Genomic DNA, 18444 nt, shown 5'->3' with positions numbered 1-18444 from the left:
AGTTTCACCATGTTGGCCAGGCTGATCTTGAACTCCTGACCTTAGGTGATCCGCCCACCTCAACCTCCCAAAGTGCTAGGATTACAGGCGTGAGCCACTGCGCACGGCCTAGTGATATTTGAAAAATTTTACTTTATTATTATTATTATGAGTCTCACTCTGTCACACAGGCTGGAGTGCAGTGGCACGTTCTCGCCTCACTGCAACCTGTGCCTCCTGGGTTCAAGTAGATGGGATTACAGGCACGCACCACAACGCCCAGCTAAGTTTTGTATTTTTTTTTTTTTTCTTTTTTAGTATACACAGGGTTTCATCATGTTGGCCAGGCTAGTCTCAAACTCCTGACCTCAAGTGATCTGCCCACCTCGGCCTTCCATAGTGCTAGGATTACATGTATGAGGTTCTTTTAAATTTTTAAAAATTTTTTCATTTTTAAATTTTAATCTATTTACTTATTCATTTTAAGACCAGGTTATGAGACTGGCTAATCTTTGTATTTTTGGTGGAGTCTAGGTTTCACCATGTTGCCAAGGCTGGTCTCAAACTCCTGGGCTCAAGCAGTCCACCTGCCTCGGCCTCCCAAAGTGCTGGAATTACAGGAGTGAGCTACCACGCCTGGCCAGTTCTTACTGATACTGAGTGGCTATTACTATTTCCAGTGGAGGACTTACTTTATCCTGAAGAAAACCAAGGGCTTGCTGAAAGATGAAATTATGTTTATGAATGCTCATTGGTGGAAGTATTTCTGCACACTCAACTTAGTTATGTTTTTTTATATTCAAAGGAATATCTTAGGGTATTATATGAACACATAAGAATTTAAGATAATAGTAGTAATTATCTTAAATCACATTCATTTAGTTCATCTACAATTTTATTCAATCCCCACAAACTCCTAGTAAGGAAAGGGGCCCAGAATGGCTAAGTGTCTTACTTAAGGTTACTTATACTCCTCTTCCTAATGATTTAACCCAAGAGAGTCCATAGCAAAGGGTGGTGATCTAGAGCCATGTTGCCGTAGTTTTATGAACATAAGAATCACTCAGAGAGCATAATAATCCAGACTCTTCTGCTAGGATCTCACTCAAAAGGTAGGGAGTGAGAAGCAGGTATCTATTTGCGTTTTCAGCAAGAATCTAGTATAATTGTGATGCGCGTGTCCCACAGGAAACACTGCTGTAAAGGGATGTAACCCTATAGGGATAAGGGCAGCAATAGGCAGAGGAGCCCAAAAAGCTCTTCTGCTCCAGCACTTGCCCAAGGACAGGTAGATCACAGATCACTTTCTCTGGGCAGAAATGTGCAGGGCCTCTGACACTATGGTTGAACTTCTTCCTATGGCTTTTCTTGCTTTGGCTATCTTGGGCTAGCCTGCCCCATCATCCTGGCTGGTGTTCACATTGAAATTTGGGAGGGAGAGTGGGTGAGACCTGCTGGATTACAGCATGGACATTGACCATGTAATATGCTTTTCTTCACTGCCTCTTTAAGTGCTACTAATGGAAATATATGATCAGGTTTTTTTTTTCTTTTTTCTGAATGGTGTTCTAGATTCTCCCTGGTATATAAGTTAGACTTGAGCTTTTCCTCATGTATCCCAAATTCTTTGAAATGTAAGAAAGGGCCCCTCACATAGCATGGTCTGATTTTCTGCAGCAGTGGCTGTGTGTGTCTTTTCCTTTATTCTTCCATGGCTCAGAAGGATCAGAAATAGAGCATCCAGCGAGTATTGCCTCTATAGATTAGGAAGAGGGGAAGGGCCTGGGGAAAAGTAGAGAGGGAGATTTTTATTAAAATAGAGACCACATCTATGCTTATGGCACTAATATTTTTAAGTTGGAGAGTAGCTAAAAACACCTTCCTTTTTCTTACTTTTTCCTTTTTTGAAAGAAAAATAAAGCCAAATGAACAAGGAGAATGCCAATCTATAAAAAGAGCAAGCGTGTTTGACCAATAGGTCCTGATGGGTGAGGGCTGCTCACTCGGTGTGCCACGGACCAAATGTTTCCTGCTGTAGCAACTTCGCTTGAGGCAAGAATCTCATACTTCAAACTCTGTATTCAATATTATTGAGAAGCTCAGCTTGAACATTTTTTTTTCAGTTTTAGGGCAGCTTTGAGAAATTAATCTATTTCAAAGAGATCCCTTAGATGAGAAGCAGGCACTTTCAAGCTTTGTTTGTTTTCTCCAAGATTCTAAAATATGACCCTGTCCCCTTAGATTATATTGGGATACCAAAAGTCAAACAAAAGGCTGCTTTGACCTGCAGTAACTGTGTCACATCAATACAGCTACAAAGAGGTTTGGGATTTTCTTTACCTTTTTGCCACCCTTCTCTTAAAAGCATGAGTAATGGTCACATATTCTTGGAGCAAATAAAAACCTGCATTGAGAATCAAAGATGGTTTTCAACTTCTCTAGCACTGATAGTAACGAGGTTGTCCGATTATTTTAAATCTTACAAATCTAGGAGCAGAAATATTAAAGATATTTTATCAAAGATGTACAAATAATAAAGCTACTTTCATTGGAAATGCCAGTTTTGGGTCTCAGAAAGCTTCATTTCCCTATACCCATTCCCAGAAGTTAGCAAAGGTATCCCATAGTTGTAGGAAAAAGAGTCTTTGAGATTAATTCAATAATTCCACAAATACTAAGCACCTAATGTGTTACAGACACAATTTTATACACTAGTAATACTGTGCTTGAATACAAGGTTCTTACTTTCGCAGATGGAGCTTTCTTGTGGGTAGAAGGAAACACAAACTAGAAGGCAGTAGGTTACAAGAGTCTCTGTTACGTACGAAACAGAACCGCTTAGGATTGGGTAATCATAAAGCAGACCTTATGAGCAAATGGCATTCAAGCTAAAACCTAGATGCCAAGAAAAGGCCATGAAGATCTGGGGAAAGAGTAGTAGGCCAAGAGAACAGCTGGCACGATCTCCCAGAGTTGGAACCAGCCAGTGAGTTCCTGAAGCTGAGGTGGGTAGGGTGGGGGAACATCAGCATCAGAGAAGAGATTGGAGAGAGGCAGAGGCTGGATCATGGAGCCTGTCAGTTTATGGTAAGGCGCAGTAGAAATACGTCACGGAACTTTACACAGAGGCATATTTGTTTTCATTTGCATTTTAAGAAATCAGTCTTGTTGCTTTATGGAAAATGGATTATAGGGGGATAAGCAGCAAGAGTAGAATTAAAATGGCCCTTAAGGGGGCAGTTGGGACATTGTGGAGGTGTATAGAAGTGGGCAGACTTGGGCTATGTTTAGAGATGACACTGATAAACTTGCTGAGGGATTGACTGTGTTGAGGAAAGGAGGAACCAAGGATGACTTTTGGCTGGAGCAGCTGGGTAAGTAGTAGAGTCACTAGTTGGGATATAGGAATTCTGAAAGAATAAGTTTGAGGGTAGCTGATGGGGATGGGTAACAACAACTTGGTTTCGAGCACACTGAATTTAAGATGCCTGTCAGGCAGGAAAGTGGCAGTGTCAGACTGGCACCTCTATGATTCTAAATTTCTTTCTTTTTTTTTTTTTTTTTTTTTTTGAGACAGAGTCTTACTCTGTTGCCCAGGCTGAAGTGCAGTAGCACGATCTCGGCTCTTGCAACCTCCGCTTCCTGGGTTCAAGCAATTCTCCTGCCTCAGCCTCCTGAGTAGCTGGGATTACAGGCATGCACCACCACACCTAGCTAATTTTTGTATTTTTAGTAGAGATGGGGTTTCACCATGTTGGCCAGGCTGGTCTTGAACTCCTGACCTCAGGTGATTCACCCACCTTGGCCTCCCACAGTGCGGGATTACAGGTGTGTGAGCCACCGCACCTGGCCTATGATTCTAAATTTCAACAGAGAAGTCAAATCTGGAGTTAGAAATTTAGGAGTCACTATTGTCATTACTTTTTGAAAAGACTTAAGATTACTTAACAAGAAAGTAGACAGAGGGAAGGGAAGAGATCCTAGGACCAGGTACAGGGTAATCTGACATTTTAGAATGTGAAATAGGAAGATCCTCCAAAGGACACACAGGGAGGTAGGTGGAAAACCTGGGGCCTGGGGTGTCAGGATGCCCTAAAGAAAGAAATTTTTAAAGGAGGGCGTAGTGAGCTGTCTTTTTGCCATTGCAAGATTGAATTAAGTAGGTTTATTGAGTGAACAGTAAAGGATTCTCTTGGAATTACCTAATGAACATAATACTTTGAAAATCAGAGAATCTTGACTTTAATACTCTAGGTAATACCAAGTAGGGTGTCTATAATATAGTGATAAAATAAATAAAAGGATGAATAAATGCAAGTTCAGTGCAAATTTTAAATTATTTTTGTTTTTATTGTGGAGAATTTAAAAAGATAAATTATTCCAGGTATCTAATTTGTTAGAGAGATTGTATCCTTGTTTGTTTAGGGGAGGGTAACGCAGGGGAAAGGACAGGTCCCCTTCCAACCTCGGGCTCTATTAGCATTTTGAGAAGCCAGCTTTGCCACATCACCATTTCTCTTACTTGTGTGATACAAGGCAGAGAACCTTTGCTCTACCAGGTGGAAGATTTGCTTTGTGGTCTCCAAAATTGGAAGGAGTCTCAGCATCCACTCTTCCAAATTTTATAGAAGGGATCCTTTATACTGGGGTCTCTCAGGACTCTCCCTCAGAATCTACTCCCCATAATGGAGGAAAAAGACTTCACTGTGTAAATTACCAAGTGTCCTCGGTGCTGCAGGGCAAAGGCTGTAGGCAGGTTTCACAGCCTTCGTTCCTGAGAGTCAACACTCACGAGTGCAGTGGTTGGCAAGAGAAGTAAACGGCAGTGGTGTCATGTGGATTCTTTCCTCCTCCCACCCTGAGAAACCCACCTGATTAAACATTTCCTTATCTGGCTTTGTCTGTTTACAGGGCTCATCGATGTCCCTTTCACGGTCCAACAGTCGCGAGCACTTGGGAAGTGGAAGTGAATCTGATAACTGGAGAGACCGAAATGGAATCGGACCTGGAAGTCATAGTGAATTTGCAGCTTCTATTGGCAGCCCTAAGCGTAAACAAAACAAATCAAGTGAGCTTTGTGTTTTATGTACACTTTTAGGTATCCCCAGATTAGAATGTGTTTATTTGGGTCGGAGTATCACTGTGGCCTCTCTGACTTCAAGTGCTTGGTGTAATTCACATGGCATCTCCTCTGTGAAGCCATCCTCATTTCTCCCAGTGAAGCAGGAGAGGTTCTCTCCCCTCACTCCATTTTGTGCATGCTTTCACTCTAGCACTTGCTGTACCTAAGGGTAATTACTTATCTACCTATGTGTATCTCCCTGTGAAATTTGTGCTCCACAAACCAGAGACTGTATTTGTTCATTTTATAAACATTTATGAAGTGTCCACATGTCAGGTATTCTGTTATGCTCTGCCTTGTTGAATATTTCTTCCCAAATGCCTAGTGGACTGACACCTAGTAGGTAGGTGCTCAGTAAAAGTTTATGAAATGAATGCATCAATGGGTAATGTACACACATGCATCCAGGTGGTGACAGAAAGACAAGGACATAAGAAAGTGGTTGAGGCCAGGCATGGCAGCTCTTGCCTGTAATCCCAGCACTTTGGGAGGCGAAGGTGAGATGATAGCTTGAGCCCAGGGGTTTGAGAACAGTCTGGGCAACACAGTGAGATTTCATCTCTATTGAAAAAAAAAAAAGCTGGGTGCGGTGGTATGCATACACCTGTAGTGTTAGCTATGTGGGAGACTGAGGTGGAAGGATCACTTGAGCCCAGGAGTTTGAGGCTGCAGTGAGCTGTAATTGAGCCACTGCACTACAGCCTGGGTGACAGAGCAAGACCCTGTCTCAAAAAAAAAAAAAAATGGTTGAGAAAAATGTGATTGAATTAGCATCTTAGACCACTGAAGAAAGACTGTCCAGCAGGTGGCTACTAAAGATGAACAGCAAGGTTTGATTTTGTAAATAGACAAGATGTTGCTGAATTAGCATAAACAGGAAAAAAATTAACTTACAGCATGGGGGTTCTGACTTTTAGCAAATCTGGCTGAGACTCAGCATGAGCCCGTTGTTTTATCTACAACAGCACCATAATTCTGGGCTATATAAACAGATGAAAGCTGATATTGTCATCACAAGATATGCCCCAGTGCCTTTTTTCAGGGTTTTTCACACATTTGGAATCCTGAAACATGCAGAATATTTGAAGACACTTTGAAGCAAGGCAATCTAGATGAGCATGGTAGACACTCAGTAACAGTCAGTTGTTAACGTTACTATCAGTCATGTCAACTGTGTTGTCAGGAGTCTCAGATTTGAAAGGAGTAATCAGGTTGTTGGCCTAGTCTAAGTAAGAAAGCACGGTCAACTATTTCATTCCTAAATGCACTGTCAATAGTAGCCTGGAGACTCCCCATTAGTTACTGGCTGGATACCCCACCACTGACAGTATGATCGAGCTGAGAGTCAGGCTGGTGCCAGGCACAGATGGAGGGGTGTAAATGATGTCCAGTCTCTAGCCCAAGATATGTTCATTTGGTGCTTCTCTTTTTCTATCTTTATCTCCTTTCCCTTCATTTAACATTGGATAATTAAATTGACTGTACTACTCAGTTGAATTGAAGTTCAGGATTAAGATGGAGGATACATTAATAAAAAGGAAAGATTAATGAAGCACAGTTACTTGGGTTTTGTCACCTTTTTTAGGGTATAGGGAGTTTAGGAGAGACTCTAGAAACTACAAGTTGTTAAGACCAAAAAAAAAAAAAAAAAAATTAAGTAAAAGTAAGTTATAGGCTATTTTGAACCTTTATCACTATGAACATTTTATTTTCAAACATTTGTTTTTAAACATTTTAATTATATATTTTATTTAACCCAACATATGTAAGATTCCTTTTAAATATGTAATCAATATAAAAATTATTTGAAATAGCTTATATTCTTCCTTAGGTTGTAGAAAATCTTTAAAATCTGCAGTGTATTGTGTACTGACAGAGCATTTTCATTCCCACTACCTATTGCAGGTGCTCAGTAGCCATGTGTGGCCAATGGCTACTGTATTGAACAGCACAGTTTTAGATAATTTCTCTTAACACCCTTGTCAAGATCACCAATGCTTCTGTTTTCCCTGGGCGTCCCTATTTATACCATTTGCTGCAGCATAATTCTCAGTAACTCTTTTACTCTCAAAAAAAAAAAAAAAAGTAAATGTATCATTTGGACCATAAATTATATGGGCAGCCTTTTAGCCACTTTCATGTTGTCACGTCCCACATCCTGTGGTCACTTACCCCAATTTCCTTATCGCAGTCCACTTTGTGGCTTTTTGTCACCTTTGACCCAGTACCTCTATAGTCACTCCTCCTCAAACTGTTTTTATGACTTTGGGGCCTCTGCTTCACCTTTAAATGGTGGAGTGTCCCAGGACTCAGTATCTTGAGGTTTGGTTTTGGGTCCTTTCTCTACACATTCACTCCAAGAGATAAACAGCTATCTTTAAGAGAAAAAGAAACCTTATCAGGAAATGCCTTCCGCTTAAGAATCATGAAGGACATCTCAACTGGGAGATGAAAACAACTGGAGAAAGTGATCAATGACACCCAAAGCCATGCAGAACAAGATTCCTAGACTTGGCAGATGCATGGATCTCCAGAGTAGACTAGACAGATCTGATTGGCTTTGGTCAGTGTCGTCCTCCCTCACCTCTTTGGGGTCCTCTCCTGAAGCCACATCCTTGGTGTAAGAAGACAGATTTCCCACACAGGCAAGAGCTCATTATTGGTCTGTGAGGTAGAATGCCTGTACTCTGCTAAAATTTCCAAGGCTGTGTGTGTGTGTGTGTGTGCGCGCGTGCGCACGTGCGTGTGTGACTTACTTGGCTTGGTTCAGTAGTCCATCACCGGCACTTGCTTGTCACTGGGTCTGAGAGCCACAGACAGTTTGTTGAAACCTTTGCCCACCAAGTCAGTTGCAGAACCAAGGCAAAGTTCAGCATTGCTGTCTTAAAAGTTTTGCCCAGAGACAGATTTATTTTTGTCCTAAATTAAATCCAGGAACCCCAGCATCATTCCTATCACTTCATACATTACTCTTAATTTTGGAAGTATGCTGTTTTGTGACCTTGCTACCCAATTATATTTTTCTAGGGAGCAGCATTTATGTGTTGCAATATCATACAATTCCTTTGACCAAAGGAAAGCACAGGTGTAGATACAGAGAGCCACCCTGCCATCCAACAGAACCTGGACTTGCAATAACTTTCTGTACCTTTATTTTGTCCCAGGGAACTTTTTTCCAGCTCCTCATTTAATTCACATCAAATCAATTATAAACAACAAATGCTTCTGACTACTCAGGGAGAATATGATGAATGATTATTAACTACAGAGGCACTGTTGCTGAATTTCTGCCTCCCAAGTGTAACCTTTTAAATGGCGAGAGCCTCCCTGAAAGCAATAACCAGCACTTCCTTAATGAAAAGCCAATATTTCAGTAAAGGATTGCTGTATTTCTACAGCTACTGCTCTATTCAGCTGAACAATGAAAGTTGAAATATTTAGGTGATTAAAACTTTTAATTAAACCATGTTCTCTCTGGGCATTTACACTTCAAGCCTGTCTCTCCTTTGCCTTTCAGCGGAACACTATCTCAGCAGTAGCAATTACATGGACTGCATTTCCTCGCTGACAGGAAGCAATGGCTGTAACCTAAATAGCTCTTTCAAAGGCTCTGACCTCCCTGAGCTCTTCAGCAAACTGGGCCTGGGCAAATACACAGATGTCTTCCAGCAACAAGAGGTCAGTCATTATTTATTTTCCCAAGTATCTTTGTTTTGATTGTGTGTATGATGACTTCTGGAATGAAATCACTTATTGACCTATGAGTATGCTTTCACTGAGCATTTATTCAAGTCTCATAGCTTGTTCTTGTTACTAAGAAAAATGTCATCTCATTTCTTATTTAGTGCACCTAGTAAACACAGGATAGCAGAAATAGAGAAAATCATACTTGCAGAAAAATGTACAATAGCTGTCTAACAGTTTTAGCAATAAAACCCAATTGATGTATAGATTCATAGGAATTTTTGTAGTCACAGCTCCCTTAAGGTCAGCAACAAGTCTGTATTTAACATGATTTCATTTTGAATCTGTTGTTATCTTTATTTGTGGCACTTACAAGTAAATAACAGCATCTGAAATATCTCTGGCTGTTTTTGACTCATCCTGGTCATACTGAGGTCTGTTCTCACAGAATATATGTTTTTTTCAACATGTTCATTTATTCATTAACTTACTGTTTGGGTTTTACCTGAACTGAGACAGAACTGAGATGTCTACTGAACAATCACGACCATGGATTTTGATCAAACTGATTAGCCATATCCTATTATGTTCTGGCATAAAGAAAAGAGGCCCCAGGCATGATTCTTCCTAACAGTGCTCTCATACTACTGGGGCACAGCTAACTCAAAGTGTCAGAAAATTAAAATGGTTCTATACATTTGTGTCTTTTTCAAATCAAGACATGGTCCATGTGTGATGCTAGTTGGCTTAATTTTATGTTAGAGAACATCTGATTTAGTAATTTCTAGGCATGTGTCAGTTAATAAAGAATCTATGGTTTTTACTAGGCACTTTGTATCATAAATTCAATGTGCTTGCCATGGTCCAATAAATTATTAAGTTTAAATGCTGAACATTTTTGTTTTTTACACTGAAAGAGCAATTGTCGTGTGTATTAAATTTTAGGGTATTGATTTTTTTTTTCTGTTTCCCCTACATCTGAGTTAGCGTTCATTTAACCAAGAATTTTCTAAGCTGAATAAGCCTTTCATAATCAATGCATTAAATAATATATCTATTTTGTCTTGCTGGCTAGATGAGGGTAGCTGGAAGCAGAAGTATTTTAATGTGTCCAGGCACAGAAGGTCAAAAAGCAAGAGATTGAATGTTAATTCAGTGATTTTCTGGGTTGGTTTTCATCTGTGTTTCCTATTTGAATAAGCATAGAAATTGTAGGCATTTCTTATTCCAATTACTCCAAGCAGGAAAAAAACATGAAAGTATAAAGGCAAAGGAACTTAATTTAATATTTTATTAACTACAGCAGGGATCAGCAAACCGTGGTCTGCAGGCCCACTGCCTGATTTTGTAAATAAAGTTTTATTGAAACACAACCACATTCATTTGTTTACATATTGTCCATGGCTTCCTTCCAGCTGTAACAGCAAAATAAGTAACTGTAACAGTACATTATGGCCCACAAAGCCTAAAATATTTACAGTCTGGTCCTTTAAGAGAAAGTTGGGGAACACTTGAGCTGAAAAATCTCTATTATGGAATTTCTGAAAACATCTTTAGAACTGTGATAAATGATGGCCTAAGGTGTTTTAAGATCTGGATTTATCTTCCAAATCAAAACAGGACAATATAAATTATCCTCAATATCGTTTAATGACAAGTTTTACCTGTTTATGGCGTGTTGAAATTTGGTAATCTGCTTCTTTTCAATGTAGGATATTTTCTAATACTCAGATGTGACTTAACAAGAATCCCCCATAAGTAACTTCAAGAGATTTAATTTATTTTAAGCATGTTGAAGATTCATTTAGCAACTTTCACAGATGATATATCAACATGCATTGTTACTAACCATAACTGCCAGTTATGTTCTTTGGTAAGCCCAGTGTTTTATATCTATAGTTATAGTGAATGCTTACAACAGTTCTGCAGGATACAGTATTGTCAGCCCTCTGTGCCCACGGCTAGTAATGGCAGAGTCAGGATCTGGACCCAAGTCTCTTTGGCCCCAGAATCCATTGTCTTTCTCTTCTTCCACACTACCACACTATCTCTTTTTTTTTTTTTTTTTTTTTTTGAGATGGAGTCTCGCTCTGTCGCCCAGGCTGGAGTACAGTGGTGCGATCTCCACTCACTGCAAGCTCCACCTCCCGGGTTCACGCCATTCTTCTGCCTCAGCCTCCCTAGAAGCTGGGACTACAGGCACCCACCACCACACCTGGCTAATTTTTTTGTATTTTTAGTAGAGACAGGGTTTCATCATGTTCACCAGGATGGTCTCCCTCTCCTAACCTCGTGATCCGCCTGCCTCGGCCTCCCAAAGTGTTGGGATTACAGGCTTGAGCCACCGCGCCTGGCCCTTCCACACTATCTTTAAAGGAAGGATGGTGAATCCTTGGGCAGTTTCCCTTCATAGTTTGTTCCTGATGCCAGAGAGTACAGGTTTATAGTTCCTTCAAATACTTCTTTTGTGTCTGTTTCAGTGATAGTTTGCTGGGTTGAGCCAAATGAACTATAGATCTGATTGTGTCTGGGAATTCTTTGAATCCTGTGTAGAACACAAAGGAAGATGCCATCTGTTTTATTATTTAGTTTCTTCTTTAAATGGTAAAGATACACTAAACCAATTCAAAATCCCAACCTAAGAAATATTTTTCTTTCCTGAACAGATAATGCTCTTCCTTTTATCAGTTCACAAAAATGGTATAATCTTTGTGTTTCCTTTTTTGCTGTAGTTGCCAGGATGCTCAGAGCTAAGTCTTCTGCTAGAATCATCACTTCCATTTCACCACCTTTCTAAATTCTTGTTTCTTAGGTTTGTGCTACCACCTTTCTTTTCTGGAAGTAGGCAGAGCATAATTAATAAATAAGTGTGATAACAAGTTGATCCTACGGTGGGAAAGAAAATAAGTAATTAATATATTGGTTATAGATTGACCTTTCTACCCACAGATCGATCTTCAGACATTCCTCACTCTCACAGATCAGGATCTGAAGGAGCTGGGAATAACTACGTTTGGTGCCAGGAGGAAAATGCTGCTTGCAATTTCAGGTGAATATAAATATTCAACTTATATGTTAAAATCTGAATAACATCTGCCAGTGGTCTCAGCCGTTGGGTTGTTTCTACCCATTAACTGCTGGCTTACTAAACTAACACCTTGGTTGTGGTTTCAGAGGGTTTTTCTGTCAACAGTGTGGCAAATCCTGAGACTGTCTTACTTTTTCATCAAGGCATTGCCTGAAAACCTGCCTTAACAGGGGTCATATCTGAACATAGATCTCTTCAGAAATATCTAACCAAAATCACCCTATGCAGATCATGAGAAGTCGGGGGGGGAGTTTAATTCTCCTCTTTGCAGTTGTGTTAAACAGTAATCATTACATTAGTGAATAATTATTCTTGATTGGCAGTTATGTTTCAAATGTGTGTGTCCTTGCACACCGACTGAGATCATTGCACTGAGAAGAGAAGAATGCTGATTGCAATAGCGTGGAATCTGGCAGTGTTACTTGTCTTAATTCTTCTTAGTTTTCCCACTGTTTTAATAGAATTTATGAGTCAGAGGACATAGTATCCTGAAGATAGTCACAGAATGAAGGAAAATAATGTCTGTCTCCCTAGGCCACTTTCTTTGTACATCTATTGCATATACAATTAAAAAATGCTCTATACATATTTATTGGGTGCCACTCATTTGAAAGGAATGCAGCCAGATGATGAGTCAGGAGTTGGCAAATACATAGTAATGAACCTCAAAAAAGTGTTCAGAGAAATATGCAGATATTCGAAGGAGGGAATGGGATTAGTTTTTGAAGACTTGCCAATAAAGTTCTTGAATGTCAAATTTTTATGTATCCCAGTCTCAGACAGACAGACACACCAGGGGCAGAAGCCAAGTGTCATGTGCTGTGGAAAAATGAATGCTTTTTCACAACACTGAATTTGCAGGCTATGCCTCAGTGAAGCCAGCAGTTGCATCCAACTGATGAAAGTCCATTCCAGACAGCATTCACTAATCAGATCAGCAGATAAAATTTAAAACCTCAGTGGTTTTCCATTTTATTTTAGCAGCATTTTGAATGCCCCACCCATCTTCCCATAGGAAATCTTTATCTGAAGCAGATATAGGCAAAGCAGCCTTGAAATAGGAGTGGATCCAGCCATTGAGCTTCCTGGTGGCAGCGTATTAGGTTCTTCTGTGGATAGGGTTCTACACTCATCAGTTTTACCAGAACTTCTAAACTTTCTTCTCGGATATACTGTATGTATCCAAGAGGCTCTATTAACGGAACTCAACAGGGAAGACAATAATTCCTGCTCATAAGATCTTCTTGGTATAGTGGAAAGAACACTGGATTCAAATAGGAGATCTGGGCTTTACCTATGCTAAGTCATGAGTCTTTGAGTGAGTTTCCAAACCTTTGGTTTTGGTTTATTAACCATGAAGGTAGATTGGAATTTGTGATTGTACAAAGGTCACCTTACATTTCTGAGATCTATCCTTTCATGTGATATCATCAGGCTTAGTGAAAATGGACAAAATGGTAGTTTTATTACTTGTTCTTTTTACCATCTATGATAATAGAGTAACCTTTTAAATTTGTTTTCTGTAAAGCTCAGCCTCAGGGGGCTATCCCTAGACTCAAGCTAACTTTAACAGTTTTCATATTCTTTCATTAATTTGCAAATGAAATTTATATTTGAAATGTGATTAGCTTGTGCATTCACCATACCTATACTGTTGAAATATGCCTGCAGGTCAGCAATTTTATATCAGTGAAGGGCATAGTCCAGAGCTCCATAGTCTTGCACTAGAGGTTCATGGAATGGCAGTGAGGATATAGTGAAAACTAAGTTCATTTTTTGGTGTCCCAACCAAATTCCGAATTCTGTAATGCTTTTAGCAACAAGAAGATAGCTGTAAATACATTCACGGGTTGTAGATAGATCATCAATATCTTTACTCTGGAATATATCAGTATCTTTTGGGGGAGGTAAGATGGGAATCAGAAAGGTTTCAAGTTCTCTATTTTAAAAAAAATAATATTTTTTCTAATCATTATCTTCTTTGTCATTCTATTGAGGTTATATAGTACTTTTGCAGACTTCCTCTCTCAGTGGGGTTCACCAGGTCCTCTTGCTTTTAAAGGGAGTTTGAGACCGACTAAAATGCTTTATGGCTGCTCTGCACAGCATAAAGGACTTGATTATTTTAAGAATAATTTTGTCTTTCTTTGTTCAGTGCATTTGTTTGAACCTGGTAAATTATTTTCTCTGAAAGCAATACATTTTTATTGAGAAAATTCTTCATCAAAAAGCAAAGCTTCTTTCTCCAATTCAGCTTATCTGATAACAAAGACATCCATTTCTAGTCCCAGAACGTTCTGTCTCCCTGTAGATGCAGTATAGCTGGGCAGTCTGGACTCACATTTGTCTTATGGTTCCAGATTGGTTAGATCCAGAGTTTGCTTAAAATTCCTTTTTAATTTTGTAGATTTTAAACTTATAATCTGAGTGATTCTTTCAGTATAAGGTTTTGTTTTCTTTTTAATCTCAGGCCAAAATACATTTAATGTTATAGCAGTAGATGAAATTTATCTCTAATGGAGATGGATCAAAGTATAAATTTGATCTCTTTTTCCCCAAATCCACTTTTTTTTTTGGAAAATTGACAGATTTCTCTCAGAATATGGTCATGATTGGTTAAATGTACAGGGACTCAGTGAAAGGACGCTTAGCATCCTGTCGACAGGCTTCCCACTACGGCCTCAGGTAGATCTAACATTTCCCGACCTATTCTTTTAGTTTGTGACTCTGTTCAGATCCGCAACAAGATCCTGAGAGCTGCCAGGATTGTGTGAACCTTGGAATTTCAAAGAAAAAGGTTGGTATTTTCCCAAACCATCCCTTAGGCTTACTGAAAAGTATTAGAGGAGTTTGCCTTATCATTTAAAAAACAACAGCAACAACAATTCTAAAGTCTCTTCAGTAGGACTTGACCTTGATAACCTCTCTGGAAGATTTAGCTCTGTGCATCACATTTAAAAACATAAATATGAGACCAGCCTGGCTGACACAGTGAAACCCTGTCTCTACTAAAAATACACACACACAAAAAGAAAAGCCGGGCGTGGTGGCAGGTGCATGTGGTCCCAGCTGCTTGGGAGGCTGAGGCAGGAGAGTGGCGTGAACCTGGGAGGTGCAGCTTGCAGTGAGACGAGATCGCGCCACTGCACTACAGCCTGGACGACTGAGCGAGACTCTGTCTCCCAAAAACAAACAAACAAACAAAAAAATATATATATATTTACACACATCCTGTCTTAGAAACTGTATCAGTTAGGATTGGATTCCCTTGTGATCATTTTACCGTTTCAAAGATCTAGCTGATGTGTCTTTTCAGAATAAAGTTTTTAATATTTATTTTGAAAAACTTTGTCTTCATGGCCCAGTTGTTGTCATGTGCTCAGTTATATGTGTTGTATGTGCTAAAGGAGAATGTTGTTTGGCCTCATTCCTTCTTTTTTCTTTGCTGTAAAATGGGAATATCCTCCCGTACTGTACATTATTCCCCCGTGAAAACATGGAGGCCGAAGATAGCCCCTAGCTTGAAGATGATAAAACTTTTCCAGGCTGTGTACTTAAGGGGATTCATTTATTCTTAACGCTTCTATTAAGTTTGCCTTTAAATATATTCAATTCTGTCTTGATTTCTGAATTTTGAAGTACTGTGTCTGTGTGTGTGTGTGTGTGTTTTAACAAGATACATGTATTCAACTTTTAATAGGAATGTCATTGCCACTGTATTTCTGGAGGAACTTGAAACAACAGCCATCTGTATGCATGCCAGCATGTGTCTTTTGCTTGTAAAGTTACCTTCCTTGCTTCTTCAGAGTGAAGCTGGGTTTTTCTTTTAAAAATTAAATTTAGTACGTTAAAATAGCAAATAAAGCTCTGTTATTTGGTATAGTTGGAAATACCGATTTCTCAGATTTGTATTCCTGATGCCTTGGTTGGTCTTCTCTGTCCGGTGGGTCACTGACGGCCAGTGCTCAGGGCATTGACCTTTCCATCAGGCATGCGAGGTTTCACCTCTGTCACTTAGTACCTGTGTGGGCAAGTGACTTAGTCTATTTTTTAAATCAGTTTTCTCACCTATAAAATGGAGAATGGTAATATTATCTATCCCTTAAAGAAGACTTGAACAGGGCAAAATAAATGTAAAGTGCTTGTCATACAATAAGCCTAATGAATCATTGTTATTTTCCTTCTGTCCTAAGACCTATATATGAAGAAAAGAGAGATGTCTCCACTGTTGTTTTGACCATATAGGGCATGCGTTTACATTTTGGAAGGCAGTGGGGTAAAATGTTAAGGGTGTTGGTCATCTTCCAGAACTTGGCCACAGGAGCATGTCTGGTCATATGGTCATCCTTAACGCCATGCAGTCTGTTACAACCTGAGTCTGTGTCTTCAGCATTACTGTAGATGGCCATATCTTACATTGTAACTTCAGAATTCAAAAGGGGATTGTGTGTGTGTGGCTTGAAAAGTACTGAGTACCTTGCAAATACAAGGTGAACCACCTGCACTAGCCCCTCAGAGAGACAGCTTGAAGTAAGTCAATTACATAATCCCTCTAATGTATTTTAAACTGAATAAATTTGAGGGTATTTGCATTTGTTGGTATCAAAACCCTAATTTGCATAGTCTGATGATTCTGTGTACTTGCATGAGTTTGTCAGAACGAGTTACATCAGTGATTTTGAGGTGGGGGTGGAAGTTGATGCATACTCATAAAACAAGGTAGTCTGTTTCAATTAACAGTTTACCTTTCCAGTTAATAACTTTTAGTTAGCAAAAGACAAACTAAACAGTGTTTTCAGAATACTCTGATTTCTTTACAATTCTAATAGGGCAACTCAGGTTTGCCCTGAAATTTTAGATTCAAGTATTTGTTGTTTGTGAGCATTAATTTTCTAAGCTGATACGATTGTTTTACTAGATTTAATTTTTTATTCAAAGAAACCTACTCATATGCCTCTTTCTAAAACTATTTCTGACTCAAGAAGTGTAGGCTTCATGAGTTGGCAGAGCCATGGGAGCTGTGGCTTAATACAGTTGACTCTTGAACAACATGGATTTGAACTGCACAGGTTCACTTATACACAGGGTTTTTTCAATAGATGTATTGGAAATATTTTTGGAGATTTGTGACAACTTGAAAAAACTTCCAAACTGCATAGCCTGGAAATATTGAAAAACATTAAGAAAAAGTTAGATATGTCAAGAATGCATATGTGTGAAATATATACAGATACTAGTCTATTTTCTCATTTACTACCATACAATATACACGTCTATTCTAACATGTTAAAATTTATCAAAACCTCACAGACCATATGTGGCACCATTGGCAGCAGAGAGAAATGTAAACAAACATAAAGACATTTTAAATCATAACTGCATAAAATTAACTGTGTTATATACAGTACTACTGTAATAATTTCACAGCCACCTTCTGTTGCTACTGCGGTGAGCTCAATTGTTACAAGTGTCTGTTTAAAGCACTGTACAGCACTAGTCTCCACATGAGCAGTTAATCTCTCCAGTAAGTTGTATATCACAGTTACAAGTGATCTCTCACAGTTCTTGGGTATTTTTCATTGTGTTTAGTACAGTACCATAGACCATGAATAACACCATAGAACCCACATAAAGTGCCACTAGTGCTCTCAAAAGCAAAGAAGAGTCGTGACATCATGAGAAAAAGTTGAATTGCTTGATATGTACCACAGATTGAGGTGTGTAGCTGCATTTACCCACCATGTCAAGATAAGTGAATCCAGCATAACGACTATTGTTGTAAAAAAAAAAAAAAAAAAGGAAAACAAAAGGAAATCTGAGAAGACGTTGCTGCAGCTACACCAGCAGATGCAAAAGCCTTACACTTTTTGCAAAATACCTTTTTTATCCTGCATTGAAAATGCAGCTTTTAGAGTGGGTGCATGATTGTTATAAAAAAGCATACTTATTGACTCCATGATTCAAGAAAAAGCAAAGTCTATATGACAACTTAAAGCAAAAGGAAGGTGAAGCATCTAAAGCTAGAGAAATTAATGACAGCAAAAGATGGTATGTTAATTGTAGAAAGAGGTTTGGCTTAACAAATGTGAAGATAACAGAAGAAGGAGCTTTTGTCAACCACGAGATAGCAGAGGAGTTCCCAGACACGGTTAAGAAAATAATTGAGGAGAAAGATTGTACACCTGAACAGGTTTTTAATGCAGATGAAAGTGTCCTATTCTGGAAAAAATAAAAATGCCACAAAGGACTTTTATTAGTAAGAAAGAGAAATGAACACCCAAATTTCAGACAGGAAGGGATAGGCTGACTGCTGTTTTGTGCGAATGCAGTCACGTTTATGATCAGGACTGCCCTTATCTATAAAGCTGCCCACCCTTGAGCCTTGGAGGGAAAAGATAAACACCAGCCACCAGTCTTTTGGTTGTAGCACAAGAAGGCATGGATAACAAGAATGCTTTTTCTAAATTGGTTCCATTGATACTTTTTCCCTGAAGTCAGGAAGTAACTTGCCAGTAAAGGACTGACTTTTAAAGTTCTTTTAATGTTGGATAATGGCCCTGGCCACTGGAAA

The 18444-nt window shown here is 39.1% G+C and overlaps 2 protein-coding genes across 5 annotated transcripts in view; both read left to right on the top strand.

Annotated features, from left to right (window-relative positions):
• PHYHIPL (phytanoyl-CoA 2-hydroxylase interacting protein like) overlaps positions 1-18444 on the top strand; it is a 1239789-nt gene that overhangs the window by 778411 nt on the left and 442934 nt on the right. The gene's annotated exons all lie outside the window — the stretch shown is intronic.
• BICC1 (BicC family RNA binding protein 1) overlaps positions 1-18444 on the top strand; it is a 328071-nt gene that overhangs the window by 305298 nt on the left and 4329 nt on the right. For 3 of the 4 annotated variants that reach the window (XM_050803022.1, XM_050803023.1, XM_050803025.1), the window contains 3 exons: positions 4891-5047; positions 8619-8779; positions 11735-11834. In XM_050803022.1, the coding sequence (XP_050658979.1) occupies positions 4891-5047; positions 8619-8779; positions 11735-11834 (418 nt within the window). Of the gene's footprint in view, positions 1-4890; positions 5048-8618; positions 8780-11734; positions 11835-14591; positions 14671-18444 lie in introns of all 4 variants that reach the window. The other variant, XM_050803024.1, reaches the window with a different exon arrangement.

Source organism: Macaca thibetana, chromosome 9 (assembly GCF_024542745.1).
Source record: "Macaca thibetana thibetana isolate TM-01 chromosome 9, ASM2454274v1, whole genome shotgun sequence".
Taxonomy (NCBI): domain Eukaryota; kingdom Metazoa; phylum Chordata; class Mammalia; order Primates; family Cercopithecidae; genus Macaca; species Macaca thibetana.
Note: the sequence above shows the minus strand (reverse complement) of the source record. Positions and strands in the feature narration are given on the sequence as shown.